Source organism: Octopus bimaculoides, chromosome 10, assembly GCF_046866305.1.
Source record: "Octopus bimaculoides isolate indiv1 chromosome 10, ASM4686630v1, whole genome shotgun sequence".
Classification (NCBI taxonomy): Eukaryota; Metazoa; Mollusca; class Cephalopoda; order Octopoda; family Octopodidae; genus Octopus; species Octopus bimaculoides.
In genome coordinates this window covers 15,245,278-15,268,017 of record NC_142937.1, presented here as the reverse complement: position 1 = coordinate 15,268,017, position 22,740 = coordinate 15,245,278, and the positions used below count along the sequence as shown (strand labels likewise).

Below are 22,740 nucleotides of genomic sequence, written 5' to 3'. Positions count from 1 at the left end.
ATATATCCATTTTAAAAGCTAGTTTCATGCATCTCAAATGGTTTTATCAAACATCTTAACGCTTCTGCATTAAATAACTGAACTTCTCATGCGAGTAGCGTCTCCGTGTTTATTTATTCTCTAAACCTTACGAGTTGTCTACGCCAACTACTGTACAATTCTGTACAAGTGTGGTGTTCTCATTACTGTTTGAGCAAATACAGTTGAGTCAGTGCTTCGCTGATGAGGCCATAATAATATCAAAGCATGTACAAAGTAGTTTCCCGTGCTTAGCGAAACGATTAAAAAATGATATTGGTTTCAAATTTTGGTACAAGGCCAGCAATTTCAGGGGAGAGGGTAAATCGATTACATCGACCTCGGTTCTCAAATGGTACTTGTTTTATCGACTCTGAAAGGATAAAAGGTAAAGTCGACCTCAGCAGAATTGAGCTCAGAACGTACAGACAGACGAAATGCCGCTAACGATTTTGCCTGCTCGCCACCTTAATCATTGACTAATATACTGTTGTTGTGGTGGTGTTGGCGATCTATGTTCCATGCAAGGTATAACGAGATTGTCACGAGGTGAAAGGAAGTGGAATAATATATGAAAGCGAAAGCAATAATTAACTAATGCTAAAAGATTTCCATAGGCGCAGGAGTGGCTGTGTGGTAAGTAGCTTGCTTACCAACCACATGGTTCTGCGTGGCACCTTGGGCAAGTGTTTTCTACTATAGCCTTGGGCCGACCAAAGCCTTGTGAGTGGATTTGGTAGAAGCCCGTCGTATATGTGTGTGTATATATATATGTGTGTGTGTTTGTGTGTCTGTGTCTGTCCCCCCACCATCGCTTGACAACCGATGGTGGTGTGTCTACGTCCCTGTAACTTAGCGGTTCGGCAAAACAGACTGATAGAATAAGTACTAGGCTTCCAAAGAATAAGTCCTGGGGTCGATTTGCTCGACTAAAGGCGGTGCTCCAGCATGGCCGCAGTCAAAAGAGCTGAAACGAGTAAAAAGAGGAATATGAAAGGGAAATTTTTTATCTGAAACATTTTTCGTTCTTTCTTTCTTTCTTTCTTATATCATCGAAATGAGGGTTGAGTGCGACAGTTCCCCTAAACATCTTACATGGAACTTCAGGTAATCCCACCTTGCCAGAGTTTACCTGGCGCTGTCTTTTCAAACAGTGTGACCATATAACTTACCAAAAGCATAAGGGGTAATTCCTGTTTCTAATTTTTTAAATGTGGGGTTCTCAAATTGAGATGAGAATATCCCCTGATGTACACAAAAGAAATTGCAGGTTCACGCGAGGTTTATTAAAACACTGGAACTTTGAAGTAATCACAACGACCTAAATGCTACCTATATTTTTGTGGAGAGCCTTTTGCTTTTTCCATCCACTCAATGTTGGGAACAATGTATGCAGCAATATCAATAACCAAAGACAAATTTTGAACTAGGTGCAAGTGTGGCTATCTCATTAAGAAGTTTTGCATTCTCACAAAAAGAAAATCGTTTCAAGTTCAGTCCCACTGCATGGCTCTTCTACTATAGCCTTGGGTCAACCAAAGCCTTGTGATTGGATTTGGTAGACAGAAACTAGATGCACAGGTGTGGCTTTGTGGTTAAGAACTATAGCCCTGGGCTTCCAAATACTTTGAGTGAATTTGGTAGATGGAAACTGTGTGGAATCCCATCATATGTATGTATATATGTATCGTTGTGTTTGTTTCTCTCCTCTTCCCACCCAAACTGCTGAGCAATTGGCATTGGTTTGTTTACGGTAATCCCTGGCCATATTGTGGTTTATTATTTACTTTTACCTCAATTCCTCCGTGGTGTTATTTTGCATTTATAATAAAATAAATATATGCAAATTATTAAAATAATTTTTTTAAATATTCAGGTGCAGGAGTGGCCGTGTGGTAAATAGCTTGCTTAGCAACTGCATGGTTCCGAGTTCAGTCCCACTGTGTGGCACCTCGGGCAAGTGTCTTTACTATAGCCTTGGGCCGACCAAAGCCTTGTGAGTGGATATGACAGACGGAAACTGAAAGAAGCCTGTCGTATATATGTATATATGTATGTATATGTTTGTGTGTCTGTGTTTGTCCCCCTCCCCAACATCGCTTGGCAACTGATGCTGGTGTATTTACGTCTCCGTCACTTAGTGGTTCAGCAAGAGAGACCGATAGAATAGGTAACAAGGTTTACAAAGAATAAGTCCTGGGATCGATTTGCTCGACTAAAGGTGGTGCTTCAGCATGGCCGCAGTCAAATGACTGAAATAAAATAAAAATTTAAAAAAAACTACTTTTTCTACTTTGCAGATTTTCACCTATCATGGGGGTGTTTTGGAACGTAACACCTGCGGCAGTCGAAGGATTACCTGTAACCAAGTAGTTGAGCACAAGAGATAGAACAAGTGCCAGACTTTAAAAAGTACAATTACTGGGGGTTGATTTGTTTGCATAAGCCCTTCAAGGGAATACCAAAGCATGGCTGCAATCCATTAACTGAAAAAATATCTAATAGGGCGGCGATCTGGCAGAATCATTAGCAGGCCGGTGACATGCTTAGCAGTATTTCGTCTGCCGTTACGTTTTGAGTTCAAATTCCACAGAGGTCGACTTTTCCTTTCATCCTTTCGGGGTCGGTTAAATAAGTACCAGTTACACACTAGGGTCGATGTAATCGACTTAATCCCTTTGTCTGTCTTTGTTTGTCCTTGTGGGCAATAAATAAATAAATGTCTAATTTCTGAACTTCACATAGCCTTGTATTTATAAAAAGACTGGATTGTCAAGGCTAGAACGTTTTTCATCATAGGTAACATGTGAAACAATAACTGCAAAACATAAGGAGATTTTTCTCAGTATAAATTTAAACTAATAATGGATTGTAAAATGGGGTCAGTTTGCTGTTTTCTGTAGATTATGTAATATCCTACCCTGAGCATCATACTAATTTGTAATGAGCTAGTATAATTAGTGCTGTAACATTATTTCAGCTAATCAGCTAACTAGTCTTTGAGTGCTTTAATGGTAGGTATTATAAGTGTGAATAACATGGAGAAATAGTAAAGAAAGAGCAGAAAAAAAGTGGTTAGTGGTATTTTCTCCTTTTTATTTCCTATTGTTACTACAGTGGTTCTGAGTCACTTAATCTGCTAGATATAGCAGCCAAATTTCTCTTGTGACACTCTCCCATCTGTGAAATATCAGAAAGAAAAATGTTCAGTTATGTGGTCTTCGATATATTCCATCTGAAGACTAGATGGAATAGTCATAACTGGAATGTCTTTTATCATAGATCTGCTCAGTCAAGACTGCCCTGGAAGTTAAACAACAACATTATTAGCCAATGTTTTTCCAGGCTTGTATACTGCTTACCACTCTTGTTCATCTGCCTCACTCTTTTTTTCGATGCTTGCATGGGTCATACAAAATGCTTTTCATGTTACCAACTCTCCTGTTTCCATGTAAAGTAGTATTTCCCTGTGGCTGGTCTAATTTTACAAAGGAGATTGGAATGAAGGATACTGCTTGTATGATGGTGACACTCATTTACAAATATCATGTGATATCAAGATGCCAAAACAAGGAGACATGCACACACATGATGGGCTAACACTCTTTCCAATATTTTCATCCTGGACTGTGTGCAAGCCTCAGTCAGGGGATCACCGTTTCTCTTGTACAAAGGAATGAAAGAAGTCTACTCTCAATCCACTGAATTACAGTTTTCTTTCACTGATAACTGACAAATCTCTTTCATTTTCTTCACATCCCAAATTCCTTCTGTCTTTAAAAGTAGATTTGATTTAGTAATTCTGAGTGAATATCTTTGGCGTTAGTAAGGGCATCCAGCTGTAGAAACTCTGCCAAATCAGATTGGAGCCTGGTGTAGCCATCTGGTTCACCAGTCCTCAGTCAAATCGTCCAACCCATGCTAGCATGGAAAGCGGACGTTAAACGATCATGATGATGATGATGATTTGAGGTGCAGGGATGGCTGAGTGCTAAGAAGTTTGTTTCCCAACCACATGGTTCCAGGTTCAGTTCCACTGTGGGGCACCTTGATCAAGTGTCTACTTGAGCCTGAGGCTGACCAAAGCCTTGTGTGTGGATTTGGTAGATGGAAACTGAAAGAAGCCTCCGTGTATATATATGTGTGTGTGTGGTTTAGTGTCTGTGTTTGTCCTCAATGCTTGACGACTGGTGTTAGTGTGTTTATATCCCTGTAATTTAGCGGTTTGGTAAAAGAGACCACTAGAGAATAAGTACTGGGGTGGATATGTTTGACTGAAATTCCTCAAGTCTGTGCCCTAGCATGGCTGCAGTCTAATAACTGAAACAAAATAGCAAATAAAAGATAAAGATTTGCCTTATCAATAAATCTTGTTACCGAACCGATTGTCTGCATCATCTGCATCTTCGTTCTTATCTCTAGAATACTAATATCTGAGATTAGTTGCTGTTTATGATCGAGGAGGATTACAATGAAGATCAGTAGATTAAGCATCTTAACAGTTTCTCCAGACTGAAGATTCTAGCTTTGTTTGCACAGTGGGACATTAGAACAAAACAATGCATTTTTTAGTCTGTGCTATAGTTACACTAGTGATGTTAATAACTCTTCCAGTTTAATAGAAATAATATATATTCTAAAATTTAAAACCCTTAATAATGCCATCTTCCTTTCTTTCCTTTCCCTTATATCATCATCATCATCATCATTTAGCATGTTGTCCATGCTGGCATGAGTTGGACGGTTTGACCAGGACTGTTAAGCTAGAAGGCTGCACCAAACTTCAGTCTGATTTGATATGGTTTTCCTGCGCCTATATATATATATATATATATATATATATATATATATATATATATATATATATATATATATATATATATATATATACATATATGTAAATATATAAAAACAAAAGGATAAAGAGAGCAAAGGTAAGGTTGAAGAATTTTATGGATAGTCTTACAGCTGTTTCTGGGAAGATCCAGTACTTCCCTTCATCGGAGACAGAAAAAATAAACTTATCTATTATTATATCCATAGGCGGATATTTTTAGTATGAAGTGGTAAAGAGTGTGATGTGCTGAAAAAAGAGAGAACAGTACTTGAAGAGTAATTTCATTCCAGTGGTAAATATCCGTGATATTTACCACTGGAATGAAACTCCTCTTCAAGTACTGTTCTCTTTTTTCAGCACATCACACTCTTTACCACTTCATACTAAAAATATCCGCCTATGGATATAATAATAGATAAGTTTATTTTTTTGTCTCCGATGAAGGGAAGTACTGGATCTTCCCAGAAACAGCTGTAAGACTCTATCCATAAAATTCTTCAACCTTACCTTTGCTCTCTTTATCCTTTTGTTTTTTGGCAAGCCAAGTGAGATCGTTGCCAGGGCCCCTGGACTGGCTCTTGTGCGGGTGGCACATAAGATGTACCATCCTGAGCGTGACCGTTGCCAGTACCGCCTGACTGGCCTTGTAGGGTTTTCGAGCGAGATCGTTGCCAGTGACCCTGGACTGGCTCTTGTGCGGGTGGCACATAAAAGACACCATTTCGAGCGTGGCTGTTTTCGTGCGGGTGACACGTAAAAGCACCCACTACACTCTCTGAGTGGTTGGCGTTAGGAAGGGCATCCAGCTGTAGAAACTCTGCCAAATTAGATTGGAGCCTGGTGTAGCCATCCGGTTGCACCAGTCCTCAGTCAAATCGTCCAGCCCATGCTAGCATGGAAAGCGGACGTTAAACGATGATGATGATGATGATATACATACGCTAATACACGACTTATAATACCCAATCCTGTTCATACAACGATTGGGGCAAACTAATCGGTATACAGCACTTACTCGGTATTACCTGTATCCTCCGGGGTTTGGTTAAATCCAATACCCCCCTCAACCTTATATATATATATATATATATATATATATACACATGAAATTTAGACAGGAAGTCTAGATCAGATTTACTTAACCCTTTAGTTGCTGTATTTCTGTTAAAGCATGCTGTCTTTCTTTAAATTAATTTTGAAAATAACGAAGAATTTATTAAAATAAGTTTGTCATTAAGCTGGTGCTTGGAACATAAAAAAAAAAAACTTTTGACAGAAGGTTTTAATTTAGATCACTTTCACATGTTAACCATCAGGGCCTGTTACTGGCTGTCATGTGAAGTTAAGCAATGAAGCACTGGTGGTACATGTGGCAGTTAACGTGTTACAACAGGATGTTTGTATTTGAGAACCAGGGGTGGTTTCAGGTGTGTTGCTAACAAAAGGATTAACTTGGAGCAGGTTTTTTTATTGGGAGATGAGAATCTTGTGTTTAGTATCACAAAACATTGCAAGATAGAGCAATTGGGTTAAAATGTGTCTGATATAAGCTGTTTGCACTTCCTTCTCAGTGACAAATAGAGTGCATTTGGTTGATAGACTGAAAGAAACCTGTCATACATATACTCTTACTCTCTTTTACTCTTTTACTTGTTTCAGTCATTTGACTGCAGCGATGCTGGAGCACCGCTTTTAGTCGAGCAAATCGACCCCAGGACTTATTCTTTGGAAGCCTAGTACTTATTCTATTGGTCTCTTTTGCCGAACCGCTACGTAAACACACCATCATCGGTTGTCAAGCGATGTTGGGGACAAACACAGACACACAAACATGTACACATATATATATATATACATATATACGACAGGCTTCTTTCAGTTTCCGTCTACCAAATCCACTCACAAGGCTTTGGTTGGCCCGAGGCTATAGTAGAAGACACTTGCCCAAGATGCCACGCAGTGGGAATGAACCCGGAACCATGTGGTTGGTAAGCAAGCTACTTACCACACAGCCACTTCTGCGCAATATATGTGTGTGTATTTGTGTCTCCTTGTTTTTAACATGTTTGCCTATGGGGATGTATTACCTTATATGGAAACAGGTGAGGATTGACAACAAAAAGGGCATCGAACTGTAGAAAATCTGCTACTATGAATGACATCTGAAACATGCTGGCATGATAAAATGATGATGATGAATGAAACCAATCACTGGGGGTAATTACTTAGTTGCAGTGAAAACAATGATTAAGTTAGTGTTAATTATTATATTGTTGACCTGGACCTCCCATCTCTGTTGGATTATTTGGTGGGCAGTTGTAAAGCTTTTGGAGATATTTAGGTTATGTACAAGTGATAAATATAGATTTAGGAGTAACAGTGAACCTGGCAAGGAAATTAGTATTCACCAATGCTGTCTGTAGCGCTTCTCTTCATTCCAATTGTTCAAGTAATCATAGACAAATTATGTTTGCCAACAGTTTGGTTTTCATTGTGGATTGTGTTTAAATATTGCAAAAGTTGAAAATCTAGAAGACTGAGTTTCAGTCAGAAGATTGATATATATCCATGACAAACAAAAGGCCTCTCTCTCTGAGTTGTGTATGAATGGCTATACACAATGGGCTCTGAATGCTGAAGTCATGTGTAGACTGGAGAGAAACGAAGGTAGTATGCTCTGCTGGATGTGCAACATCAGTGCACATGTACGACAAAGTGCAAATGTATTGAGAAAAAAGTTGGGCATAAGAGGAATCAAATGTAGCATGCAAGAAGAGGGACTATGTTGTTTTGGACATGTGCTGAGTATGAATGAGGACAGCTGCATAAAGAATTGCTGACCACTGAAACTGGATGGTATCTACGGAAGAGGGAGACCCAGGAAGACATGGGATGAAGTGGTAAGGACTGATCTCAGGAAGTTGGACCTCACAGAAGAAATGACCATGGACTGAAATGTCTGGTAACATTAAGTTCTTGAGAAGACCTGCCCACATCAGCTAAACAGTTCTAGAAGTGCTGTGTGTCCCACTCACATTTAAGAAATCTTTCTACCACAACGAACCAAATTATGTCTCTCCATCTCTTCTCTTCCTCACATTTCCGCTTCATGTACTATGATTACCTCCCACTCCCCAATCTTGTCCTCTTCGCCTGGTGCCACTCTGCTTACCCCCCAATCTGTGTGTTCTACCCACATGCTTTGTCTCACTCTATTATTGTCATGTGCTAGCTCCCGATCAAGGTGTTGCACCCACACATAACATGAAAACTTTTCCTTCACCCTACCCCAACAAACCAATCTATATCTCTTCTCTTCTCCTTCATTCACTATACCTAACTCTCACTCCCCTGTCTTCACACCCCTGTTCCTCTGTAGCATTGCAATCCAGTAGCCCCTCCGACTCTATATATACCCAGGTCTTTCGCCACTTACTTACACTCTTTAATCGTACTCCCTTTGCAATATCCTGTCACTTTTATTATGCTTAATAGGGAAGTAATAGACAAGGGACCAAAATGTGGCTATATATCTCTATATATATTTGTCTATGCTCCAAACCAGAAAACAAAGAATGTTGTTTACCTAGAAGCTTTTACGTAATTTCTTTCAACATATGTGATGGAATTTATCCCCTTTCATAAAAGCGGTAAATTTTGTATTTTCGGTTTTCGAGTTTGTTGCCAGTACCGCTGGACTGGCTCCTGTGCAGGTGGCACGTAAAATACACCATTTCGAGCGTGGCCGTTGCCAGTAGCGCCTGACTGGCCTTCGTGCCAGTGGCACATAAAAGCACCCACTACATTCTCTGAGTGGTTGGTGTTAGGAAGGGCATCCAGCTGTAGAAACGCTGCCAAATCAGATTGGAGCCTGTTGTAGCCATCTGGTTTCACCAGTCCTCAGTCAAATCGTCCAACCCATGCTAGCATGGAAAGCGGACGTTAAACAATGATTATTATTATTATTATTATTATTATTATTATTATTTTGTATTATGAATTCAGAATTGATTTCTCAAAGAATAAATTGTATCCCGATTGAAGAATAAATTGAATTTAAAATAACAAATTTCTATACAGTATATTTTGCGTTTTTCTTCCAATATGTAAGGAACAATTTCATTTCCAGGCTGTGCCAGATGCCCGTGCTAGTATATATATATATATATATATATATATATATATATATACAGTTTATATATGTATATATATACAGTTTATATATGTATACATACAGTTTATATATATTTAGGTAAATTCATATATAGAGATTTATAATAGAATAAAATATAATTATAATTAAGGGCACAGAGCCTTCTGTACCTATATGCTGAAGATAGACCCTAAATCCATCTAACCACTCCTAATCATCACTTTATAATTTACACATGCTGAAAGCAAGGAAGTGGACTGACAGAAATTCATAAATATATATATTTATATAGTGTGTGTGTGTGTATGTATATTTATATAGTGTGTATGTGTGTATATACATATATATATATATATATATTTATTTATTGTGTGTGTGTATATATATTTATATAGTGTGTGTGTGTGTATATATGCATATATATATATATATATACAAAAATAAGAGGAATGACCAGCAAAAGTGGACTCCTATATGCTAGAAATAGATGCCGAATCATTCCTCTTATTTTTGTATGTAATATAATTTTAATCTTTGGATTTTTTTAATATGCTAGACCACTGGTTTTAATTGATTAATATCAATTTCTACCCTTATTAATAAATTTATGTATATATATATTTATAGTGTATGTGTGTATATATTATCAGGGTAGGCAGTTCATGACGTTTATGTAGTAAAACACGGGCGCATGACTGAGTTGAAAACGGGTCTACTTCTGCTTTTATAATACGTAAAGAAAATGTAGGAAAGTACGCAGTACTATGCATAGTTTTAATACTGAGATTGAAAGGCATGGGCGAATTATGCCTACCTACGTCACAAAAACTAAAATATTTTGTATTTTATGCATAGTAATCAGAATAACCTTTATAATTTTATTGAATAAGGTGCATATTTTGCTATAAAAAGAAATATTACATTTGATCTATTTTATTCAGGGTAGGCACTGTCTACCTTGCTTACACAGGCGGCACGTCACTGATATATATATATATATATATATAATGGTTTATAATCATTCGAAAGAAAGTAAAAAAATGGAGATATGCATTTAATAAAAATTTATCTGCAAAAATCAAAAAAATAAAACATAGTCCCTTACAGCTGTTTCAATTCAGCCTAAAAGATTAAATAGTAAATTATAAATGTCATTAAATTAGGCAAATTTTCTTCAGAGGGTAGAAAAAAATACTCCATTAGGTTTCAAATGTGTTGTATCTTAGAATCATCACAGCAGAATGAGTATTATTTTATGGCTAATATTGGTATCTGACCAGATTAGGGTGTTATAGGTTGTTTTAGTGTGAATTTAACTGGGTAATAATGGGTAAATAAACAGAGGTTGAATAATGAATTAGAGTGAAGAAGAGTATCATAGGAATGAGGGGATAAAATAAATGCTTAGTAAAGTAGTTTATAAAACTGAGGGAAACTTATATAGAAATAATACATAAACATATTAATACTGGTCAAAATGCATTCGTTTTTTAATTCAGTGCATATACATATATATACATACACATAGATATATGTGTTTTCTTACTTTCTTTTGAATGATTACAAACCATGATTTATATTTAAATCTATTGTTTTATGAATATTATTATTCACAACAGATATTAGGTATTGAACCAGTAATTCATTGGATGATACCATCCCTTAATCAGGCGAATTTAACCTCTGATTGAATATATATATATATTTTGGTGCGAATGGTTTGTTAAGTGGTGTCGAGTTTTACAATTCTGTAAATAATAATAATGGTATTTTTTTTTATAAGCTTAAAGCTTATAATGATCACTGTGCAAATGATTAAGGAAAATAGTCTAATAATGGGGCATATAAGCCCTCGACAGAGAAAAGCAGGCTTTCCCTTACACATGGGACGTGAACCCACATCCCTTTGTTTACCGATTATACTAATATATATATATATATATATATTTATATAGTGTGTATGTGTATATATATATATATATATATATATATATAATAATATTAGGGACAAAGTCCAAAATTACAGGTAAAAACTCAATTAAAATCAATTTATAAAAAATTAAAATTAAATTGAGCTTTATAGATAAAATATATATAAAATATATAGTTTTAGGGAAAATAACCAAGTTTCAAGAACTCATCGATGAAAATCCACTATCACATATAGAAAAATTAACAATTAAAAGCACAATAAATGAGTATAATATAAATTAAAGTAAATATCATAAGATAGATATAATAATTATATTATATTTATCTTATGATATTTACTTTACTTTATATTATACTCATTTATTGTGCTTTTAATTGTTAATTTTTCTATATGTGATAGTGGATTTTCATCGATGAGTTCTTGAAACTTAGTTATTTTCCCTAAAACTATATATATATATTTATATAGTGTATGTGTGTCTATATATATATATATGTATTATATATATAGTGTATGTGTGTCTATATATATATATATGTATTATATATATAGTGTATGTGTGTCTATATATATATATATATGTATTATATATATAGTGTATGTGTGTCTATATATATATATGTATTATATATATAGTGTGTGTGTGTGTATATATATTTGTGGAGTGGCTGTGTGGTAAGTAGCTTGCTTACCAACCACATGGTTCTGGGTTCAGTCCCACTGGCTGGCACCTTGGGCGAGTGTCTTCTACTATAGCCTCAGGCCGACCAAAGACTTGTGAGTGGGTTTGTTAGATGGAAACTGGAAGAAGCCTGTCGTACATATATATATATATGTATATGTTTGTCCCCCCACCATCACTTGACAACCGATCTTCGTGTGTTTACATCCCCGTAACCTAGTGGTTCAGCAAAAGTGACCGATAGAATAAGTACTAGGCTTACAAAGAGTAAGTCCTGGGTTCGAATTGTTCGACTAAAGGTGGTGCTCCAGCATGGCCGCAGTCGAATGACTGAAACAAATAAAACAAATAAAAGAATATGTATTTATGTATGTATGTATATATGTATATATATATATATATATATATATATATGTATGTATATATATAGTGTGTGTATATATATATTTATATAGTGTGTGTATGTATGTATATGTGTGTATAAATATTTATATAGTGTGTGTGTGTGTGTGTGTATATGTGTGTATATATATTTATATAGTGTGTGTGTATATATATATATTGTGTATCTGTGTATATATATTGTGTGTGTATGTATATATAGTGCGTGAACACGTTATATTGCCTATGACTTACATTTATAATATATATTACTTCTATGTCACTAATTATATATCAGTTTATTTCAAGCTATTTCTTAGTAATCACTAAGATAAAGCATCCACCTTTTTTTTATTTCATTGACTTACCATGTCTTCTGTTACTCTTTACAGTAACGATGTCGTTCAACATCCCGCGTGAATCAACGCGACGAATACGCCAGGTGAGCTGTGTTTTTCTCACTTACGCTGTCTTTTGAATCTAATATTTTATGATAAGAGAATTGCCTATTGTGTGTGTGTGTGTGTGTGTGTGCAAGGAAGTCTATACAACCATTGTCATAGGTTGTCAATATGCACAGGTATATATATATATATATATATATATATATATATACACACACATATAAGTATGTATATATATGTGTGTGTGTGTGTATATATATATATGTATATATATATATATATATATTTTCTGTTGTGTCTGGGGAGAGTCATTTTCTTATCGTGCCTTAAAATTTAACACACTCACCGTTAAAATTTCCACTTATTATTTTTATTTTCCTAAAATTTTCGTTGTCTTGCAACCTTTTCAATAGTCTTGAAAAGAGTCAAGACTATTGGAAAGGTTGCAAGATGCAACGAAAATTTTAGAAAATTTTAAAAAAATAAGTGGAAATTTTAACGGTGTGTGTGTTAAATTTTAAGGCATAAGAAAATGACTCTCCCCAGACACAACAGAATATGCTTCAACACACGAAATCACATAAAAAATCTTGCAAACCAAATCCAAAAACGATAAACATATATATATATATATATATATTAGTTTAAAGATCCAATGGAGGTGGAATCAACAAGAAATGTGCTCCATCCAGTGAGAGATAAATATCAATTTAAATACACAACTGAAAGAGCTACCAATAGTTTCTTGCTTTTATGATACTTGAACAGGCATATTTATAAAATGCGCCATGTATCTTAAAGCAATCTTTTGGGCTCTGTTTATGCATTATATAAATGTTTGCTTTAAGATACATGCCATATTTTATAAATATGCCTGTTCAAGTATCATAAGAGTATGAAATACTTAGTAGCTCTTTCAGTTGTGTATTTAAATTGAGATATATATATATATATATATATATATATATATATATATATATTTATTTATTTATGTATATATTAATATTATCTTGGTTGAAAAACTTCGATAATGCAAATATGTTAATAGTTACCACGGTAGCAAAAATCTCACAAAATCTGGGATATTACACCCGGTTAAGGGTTAGAAATTCCATGTTAAAGTGATGTATTTTGAGTTGATATAAAGAATAATAATAAATGGAGCTTATTGATTATATGCGTTTTGCTCCATTTATTATTATTCTATATATAAATATATATATATATATATATATATATATATAGATATATATATATATATCTTTGTATATCATTTGTTCATTTGTTTTACATACATTTTTCTATGTTAGCATTGATTTGACTACTACATCTTGTTGAGGCATTGCTGTACAGCTGCTCCTAGCCCTTACTGGTTTTCAAGTAAAGATCTTTTCATTCCACTCCTTTCTGAAAGCATAAAGCTACCAGGCAATTTCTTGACAGAAATGACAATACAGAACACTGTCCGCAGCTCAGCAGTTGCAGAATGTAAGCAGTCACACACATGCACGTATACACTCACAAACACATACACACATTCACATTGCTGGTGCCACATAAAAAGCACCCAACACACTTTGTAAAGTGGTTGGTGTTAGGAAGGGCATCCAACAGTAGAAACCATGCCACAATAGACAATGGAACCTAACGCATCCTCCAGCTTTACCAACTCTTGTCAAACCATCCAGCATGGAAAACAGATGTTAAATGATGATCCATGATGTTCTTTTAATGTCCATCTTCTATGTTGGCACGGGCTTGAATAACAGGATCCAATGGTTCAGAGTGCTGCGTCTTGTTCCAGTGTCTGCTTTGACATGGTTTCTATGACTGGATACCCTTCCTGCCATCAACCACTTTCCATAGTGTCCTGGGTAGTTTTTCATGGTACCAGCACAAGTGACGTTGCTATGTAGCTCAAAAGATTAAGATCTCCATCAGCTGAGGGAGGCAGTTTTATCTTAGGTGTTGAATAGTTAAGAGTGTGAATGGAGGAGCCAGAACAGGTTTTGCAATACATAAATGAATGCTCACACTATACAAGAGTGTGTGGAGCTGGAAAGAGAAATAAAGATAGTGGTGATGAGGTGTAAGGATGAGCTCTGGCAGGTCAGAAGAAGAGGAAGGAATGCTGGATATAAGCCGTAAAAGTTTATGGAGAATGTGAGGGATGGTAAGAAATAGGGTAGTGATGCAAATATACTGAATAATGAACAAGTGTCAAGGTGGGAGAGATGTCTATGATAAAGTATGTTGGATGGAAGGTTTGGGAGAGATGATGACTAGAAGGTGAAGAGCAGCTGGATAAATAGAAAGAGATGATGTGAGTCGGTAGGTTGCAGGAGTGTGAAAAGAGAGGTTGAAAGTGTGTGTGTGTGTGGAGAGAGATTATAGTGCATGGGAAGAGAGTGAGAGATGATTATCGTTTAACATCTGTTGTCCGTGCTGGCATGGGTTGGATGGTTTGACCAATGCTGGCAAGCAATGGGAGCTGCACCAGACTGCAGTCTGATTTGGCATGGTTTCTACAGCTGGATGCCGTCAATGTATGGTGATATGTGCAAATCAACAGGAAATAGTTGAATGGAGAAGGAGAGATAATTTGGTTGCATAGAAGGGGTTGGGTGATCAATGTAAGATGTGAGTGAAGAGGGATAATGTAAGAATGAAGCGTGGAAGTCAATTGAAGTGGTCTTGGTTAGTGAGAAAGTTATTTGGTATGACGGAAAAGGTGATAAAATATGTAGTTCTGCCCTCATTTGTTTACAGCAGCAGAATACTGCAGTTGGCAAGTGATGGACAGATCAGTGATAGAGAGTGAAGGGTGGAGGGAAGATTTGGCAAGGCAGTCATACACATCTGTATCAACATCACTGTCATCATCATCATCATTTAACTTCCCTTATTCCATGTGGACATGGGTTGGATGGTTTGATATGAACTGAAAAGCCAGAGGGCCACACCAAACTCCAATGTCTGCTTTAGCATGGTTTCTACAGCTGGATGCCGTTCCTAATGTTGGCTACTTTACACAAAGTGTACTGGATACTCTTTTCGTGGAAGCAGTACTGGTGAGATCATCGAGACAAAACTCAACTGATTGGTGTATAGTCTTGAGGGATATGAAAGTATGATAGATACATACATACAACACACGCACACACGCACACACACACACACACACACACACACACACACACACACACACACACACATGGTATTTGTACAGTTTTTCTTTGTACCAGATTAACTCTTAAGACCTGGATCAAACCAGGGCTATAGAAGAACACAGATGCCCAAAGTTCTGCACAGCTGGCCTAAACTCAAAACCATGTGATTGTGAAGCAGATTTCTTATCTACACTGCCATGCCTGTGTTTACCAATACACACACACAACTATACATACATTCATGCACACACATATATGTTTATGTATTTCGTTTTTTAACAATTATTGGCATTGACCCAAAATACTGAAGGAATATACATACAAATTGTTTAAATTACAAATTTTTTTGTGACCTTGTTCAGAGAAGGAAAGACAGCACCCATAGCTTTTTTTGCAGGGCCTCCAAGACTGCTAGGAGCAAATAGGAGAAAGGAACCATGACTAAGGGATTATCATCAGACTGAACACCTGGTCTGAATGTTCACAAGCAGAATGGAATCCGCAGAGAGAGAGAGAGAGAGTCCAAGAGCCAGTTGGTGGTTTTAAACGGAGCAACAAATCGACTCTTCTACTTACGAAAAGGTACAGTCAATCTGACAGGTTTCCCTCTACCATTTTCACTTACATGGCTTGGATGAACCTGAAACTATGCCTCAAGATACTTATTCAAATTACCATGCAGTAGGATTGAACTGAGAACAACATGATTACGAAGAAAACTTCGTAACTACACAGCCACACCTAATATGATAGGGGATTGAGAAGACAAGAGAAATATGCCTTAGTGAATTTCTATTCATCCTCATACCAGCATGTTCATATGGAATTTAAAAAACAATGTTGATGATGTCTTAAAATAGAGAGCTGTAGTTGCCTTTCAAAAAATTATTCAGAAATGTGTTGTTAGTTTTTGTATCAAATACTTTCAGAATTTTTTATTGATAAAAGGAATTTAAATTAGCAGTACAAGATACATTGATACAAGTGAGAAACATGTTTTTTAAGCATAGAAGTGCTAATGACTATCTGTTTATTTCAATTTTATGTCAGTTTTTGGAAGAAATGCTTTTAAATAGTCTTCACATTAGCCTTGCTGAAGAAGATTCGGTATCGACACCAACAAATGATCCAGAATTTCAGAGGTAAGGAAGCGTTTTGTTCATCAAGAATTTAAAGTATTGTATGTATTTGTAGATGAGTTGGATTTCATTGAAAGTTTAAATATGGGTTTGTAAAACAACATGCAACTTAATCTGTGAACTTTGCTCTGGGCTTGAAATTTGCAGCATGCCTTAAGACACACACACATGCACAAGGCCTGTAGAATGTAGAGTTTCAGATTATACATTGAGTTGGGGAGTTACATAAGGGTCCATAGAACTGGATTGGGACTTGTGAAACTGGGCAGGGGTCTTTACATTTGTGTAGGGAACTGTAGAGCTGAGTAGAAGCCAGTAGGGTCTTGTAGAGCTGAGTAGAAGCCAGTAGGGTCTTGTAGAGCTGTGTAGAGCTAATAGGATCTTACAGAGTTGAGTAGAAGCCAGTAGGGATCTCGCAGAGCTGAGTAGAAGCCAGTAGGGATCCCGCAGAGCTGAATAGATGCCAGTAAGAATCCCACAGAGCTGAGTAGAAGCCAGTAGGGATTCTGAAGAGCCGAGTAGAAGCCAGTAGAGATCCCGCAGAGCCGAGCAGAAGCCAGTAGGATCCCTCAGAGCCGAGTAGAAGGCAGCAGGGATCTTGCAGAGCCAAGTAGAAGCCAGTAGGGATCCTGCAGAGCCATATAGAAGCCAGTAGGAATCCCACAGAGCTGAGTAGAAGCCAGTAGGGATCCTGCAGAGCCAAGTAGAAGCCAGTAGGGATTCTGCAGAGCCGAGCAGAAGCCAGTAGGGGCCTGCAAAGCTATATTGGGGCTTGTAAAATTGAGTTAAAGGCTTGTAAATATCTGACAATTCTCTTACTCAAAAACGGAACTAAAAAGTCCTGTATGACCTTTTTGAATTTTGTGAAGTGGTAAAAGAAATGTCGAAAGCAGTCTTGTTTCACCTTGCAAAATTTCTCTTAGAGATTCTGCTCACATGTTCACACCTACACACACACACACACACACACACACACACATGATTGAACATATTAGGCATATTGCATCATGTCATCATCCAGTGTATATGAATGACAAATATTATTGATGGTGTCTTGTGTAAATAATAAAATGACTTCCACTTGTACAAAACATGTACCAGTTCTCTATTGGCTGACTGTTATGCTAATTAACATTCATTAGCTGCTACATATATTCTCAATCACTAATGATGAATTATCAAGGAATATATAAATAAGTCTTCATTAACAGTGTCTCACAGAGTGAATTTAGTCATAAATAATAGCTTATAATAATGTTTAAAACCCCTTATTTACATTGTTATTGGGACTTTCCCAGACTGTATTCATCATCGTTATTTTAACATCCACTTTTCCATGCTTGCATGGGTTAGATGAAATTTGTTAAGGCAGATTTTCTATTGCCAGATGCCCATCCTGTCTCTGACCCTTACCCGTTTCCAAGTATGGTAATATTTCCCTATGGCCAAACATTTTTTTTTTCAAGAAAGATTAGAAATGAACAACACTGATTGCATGACGACGACACCCATTTACAACTATTGCGTAATGTCAAGACTAGGAGACAGTAACATGTGTGTGCGCATGCACACACACACACACACACTCTCTCTCTATCTCTCATATATATATATATATATATATATATATATGTGACTGCTACATGTGTATTTATGTTATGTAAAACAATTCCTTTTAATATTCTTAAGCAAGTCTTTAATAGCATGTCTGAAATAGTAGGACAAATAATTGAGGATCTTATAAATTTAAGATGATAGATAAAATGTAATTTCTAATCACTTGCTGCGTAATTCTTATTATTTGTATATTTATTTCTACTCTGTCGGTGGTAAATCTCAATTTAACTTTTACACTTTAGAAACCAGGCACTGAATTTCATTTGGCTGCCTTCCATCCATATTCATATGCCAGTCCTTGTGGAATGACTTTCATTGCTAGATGTCTGTCTTGCTGCTAAATACATAACTGCAAAGAATAGGTGAAATGTATTGTAAGTTCAGCAGTGAAATAAGATGTTATGTTGTTAGTCAGTTAATCCGGGTCAGATCTGATTAAGCAAATCCAGAAAACTGATTAAGCAAATCCAGGTCAGACCTGATCAGTGGTTTTAAGTCATGACTATCACATCATTTTTCTTAAGGCAGCGTGACTTGGAAGACATTATTCAAACATGTTCTCCTTTTTAAAGACAGTAGAGTATAATATGAGGGAGATTTGGCTGCTATTTCATGCAAGCTGAACCTCCATCTAGAGCAGTGGTTCTCAACCAGGATCCACTTAAGATTTTGTTAAAATTCATCTGCAATAAACTCATTCTTTGCCGATAACACAACACAATGTCTGAGGTATGTTTAAACAGATAACTTGATTGGTAATCTAGTACTACCAAATTACTAAATTATTCGGTCTAGTGTGAGGCTTTCTTTATCATCATACCATATTCATGTTTTGTGATTTTGAATTGACTTTGGGATTAAATTTGTTTTTTACTTGAAATATTCATTAAGGAAAAAAAATCAATTCAATTTTGTATTTATTGTAAATGAAATTCAATGTATGGGTTTATGACATTCAAATGTTTATTAGAACTTAGAATCATAGAGAAAAGTTTTAAAAGGTGTACATTTAAAAACTTCTTTTATCCATCCTCTCTCTCTCTCTGAAATCATTTCCACTGTTTGACAGAGCTTTTAGGTGATCCTCTCAATTTTTAAGTGCACTGAGCAACAGAGAAATATTTTCTACCCAGGCAAGAATCCACTCAATTCCTTGTTTTCTGCTCATGGGGGGGATCCTCTCTCAGAACTGCTTAATAATGAAACATTAATTATACAATTCTTATATTGCTTCCCCAACGATGCAATGTATTTTCTGGGAATACCTATTTACAACTTGGTGTCACTGACCACTTTTTGCTGTTCGCACAATATAGGCCAATGGTGGGATATCAATTGTCTTGGTTGGCAGCATTTAACTCTGAAAAAATCAGAGGAGCATATCAATTATTTTAGTTTCTACCAAAAGAAAATGGTCGAAAAAAAAAAAATCATCATAAAAAAAATAGAACAAAAAAAAATCATACTATCAAGTTTAAAATTCCATATAATTTTTATTTGTTCTTCCCAAAGATTGTTAATGTTTGTATATACATAATTACTGCTTTGCATTTGGATAGCCTTTAAAGAAAGAACATATTTCTAGTGTTCTTTCAATTTTCTGTTTCCAGCATCAATATGCCACTGAATCCATCTTCTCATGATCAGTCTGCTGCAAGCCCAAACTCAGAGGTATGATTGTTTGGGGATTTAGAAATAAAGGAAGAAGTCAGATGGCTTTCTTTTTCCTTCATTCTTTCCTCATTCCCATTCGTAAGGCTGCAGCTATTTTTTTGTTTTTTTTTCTGCACATTTGTTGTGGTTTTATGAAAAATTTAAAGCTACAACTTTATTCCTGACCATTTTATCATTGGTTGTCACTCATCATCCATTTCATTCCAAGTAAACAATAGCCAAAGAATCAGTCACTGGTCTTCAGACAATTCCATAAATATATTATATAAGTTAAAAGTTTGTATGCACTTGATTTTTATTAAAGTTTTTTTAATTTTTTTATATCCTTTAAAGAAATATTATAAGCTTCAAACTTATGAACTAACACACTTCAGGTTTTGCATTTAAAGAAAAATATTCATAAATTCAAAAATCCTTTATATTATTTGAATTCTTTAACCATTTTGTTACCAAAATTTCTGTTGAAAGACACTGTTTTTGTTTCAAATAATATGAAAAATAATGAAGAACGAAGAATTTAGTAAAATAACTTTGTCTTTATTAAGTTGGTGTTTGGATTATAAATTAGCATGAAGTTTTAATGAAAAGCTTTAATTTAGATAATTTTCAACAAGGAGTTTGTATCACAGGACCAAAGGTGATTTCAGGAACGTTAGTTTCAAAAGGGTTAAAGTAAACATCTTTTTTTACTTTGATAACAGTCCAGCTCTTTTCTGTTATTTCTATGTAGATCAGAACATCTGCTGCAGAACTCGTCTTTCTCCTTTTCCAAATAATCCTCTCATTAAGAAAGTATCTTTTGGCTTGTTCCATTGTAAATAACATTTCAACAAAATGCATACCAACCAAGATTATCTGTCTGATGTGCACAGTTTATTTGAACGCCTTATATTGAGATGTGTGTGTAAGCTGCTTAGATTTAATGTGATATAATCTGAAGAATTATTAAAATTCCACATTTTTGTTTTTGGTTTGTAATTTTCTTGATGTGGACTCATGTGTTGAAGCTGATTTTATTGTATCTTGGGGGTGTCATTATGCCAATAATAAACACAGGCACTGGATCTATTTCACTTCTTTTATTATTATTACTGGTCAGTTAGTAAACCAATTAACTAATTGTTTGATGAATCATTCAGGCATGGGTGAGGATGTGAATGACAAAGAGACTGACTAATTTAGTTGATCGATTGATTGACCATACAGTTAATCAAGCACTTGATTAGTTAATTGGTTAAATGGTTAGCCACTTGACTAATAATGATAATAATCCTTTTTACTAAAGGGACAACGCCTGAAATTTGTGGGAAGGGGACTAGTTGATGACATCGACCCCAGTGTTTCATGGGTACTTAATTTATTGACCCTCAAAAGGATGAAAGGAAAAGTCGGCCTCGGCAGAATTGTAAGTCAGAATGTAGCAACAGGCAAAATACTGCTGAGCATTTTATCCAGTTTGCTAACATTTCTGCCAGCTTGCTGCCTTAATAATGATAATGGTTTCAAATTTTGGCACAAGGGCAGCAATTTTGAGGGAGGGGATGAGTCAATTACATCGACCCCAGTGTTCAACTGGTACTTATTTTATCGACCCCGAAAAGATGAAAAGTAAAGTTGACCTTGGCGGAATTTGTACTCAGAACGCAATGATGGCCAAAATACCACTAAGCATTTTGTCTGGTGCTTGCTGCTATGATAATAAAAAAAGAAGTGAAATAGAACCAGTTTGTGTGTGCATGTTTATTAATTGTTAAAATTCTAATTTCTGTTAAAAGCTTACAACTCTAAAAAACCTGTTGTCTCCAGCAGAAAAAAACTTTTACTTTACCCTTACTTCTGACAACCTTCATGAGCAACACTTTCTGCTTCATATTTGATATGTTTTATTTGTGTGTCTTCTTAAACAATGCGTCCTCTGAATTCTTATCTGCACGTGAACCTGATTACATGCAAAATTAATTTCTTACATTAACCCTTTGGTGTTCAGATTAATCTGTCAAATGTAATGCTTATTTGTTCGCATAATTTTGAATTACTCAGGTTCAAGTGGGGTGTCCACAATATTTGCTTGTAACTTCAATTCTTCTACATACAGATTTGAAATTTTGTCAGTGGGTGCTTATATACCAGTGGTTTATAGTTATGTAATTTTAGCTGATCTTTCTGATTAAATTTGACTTTTATGGGCAGGTAAATTTAATTAACAGCTGTAAAAGCAATAACATTATGGATAAACACTAAAATTGCAATCCTTAATGCAGCTTACCTGTTTGATTTGGTACTAAAACTATCCCAGATGTCAACTGCTAACAATTTTGTAATTTTTCAAGATGAAGTACATTAATTTGAATTAATTAAAATACAGGTATAATCAGTACAAGATTTTATTCTTTCTCTATATTTCATTCAAACATTTTCATTGAAAATAAAGTACAAATCTCTTTTACTAGTCAATAAACCATTGGCTATGTACTCTTATACAATTTAATGAATACATTTACATAACAAAATGCATCTAATAAAAAAAGCTCATTAACAGGTAAGACAAAGGTAAATGCTGGTGTGTAACATACTGAAAATTAATATGCATTTCTCACTTTCACATATTCGTAATAAAATGAAAGGAATATATGAAAGTATTCCAATCAACCAACAAAATATAGTTATGCCCTATTTCTATCATGAAACTGTCCAATGCGCTCTTTATACAAGGGCACTTTGCAAAACAAATA

The 22,740-nt window shown here is 35.5% G+C and overlaps 1 protein-coding gene across 3 annotated transcripts in view; it reads left to right on the top strand.

The window, feature by feature from the left end:
- The window catches only part of LOC106875012 (uncharacterized), a 49,503-nt gene that overhangs the window by 2,587 nt on the left and 24,176 nt on the right, over window positions 1–22,740 (top strand). For 2 of the 3 annotated variants that reach the window (XM_014922955.3, XM_014922957.3), the window contains 3 exons: window positions 12,397–12,446; window positions 16,629–16,720; window positions 19,945–20,005. In XM_014922955.3, coding sequence (XP_014778441.1) covers window positions 12,402–12,446; window positions 16,629–16,720; window positions 19,945–20,005 — 198 coding nt within the window. In that variant the 5' untranslated portion in view covers window positions 12,397–12,401. Of the gene's footprint in view, window positions 1–12,396; window positions 12,447–15,975; window positions 16,161–16,628; window positions 16,721–19,944; window positions 20,006–22,740 lie in introns of all 3 variants that reach the window. The other variant, XM_014922958.3, reaches the window with a different exon arrangement.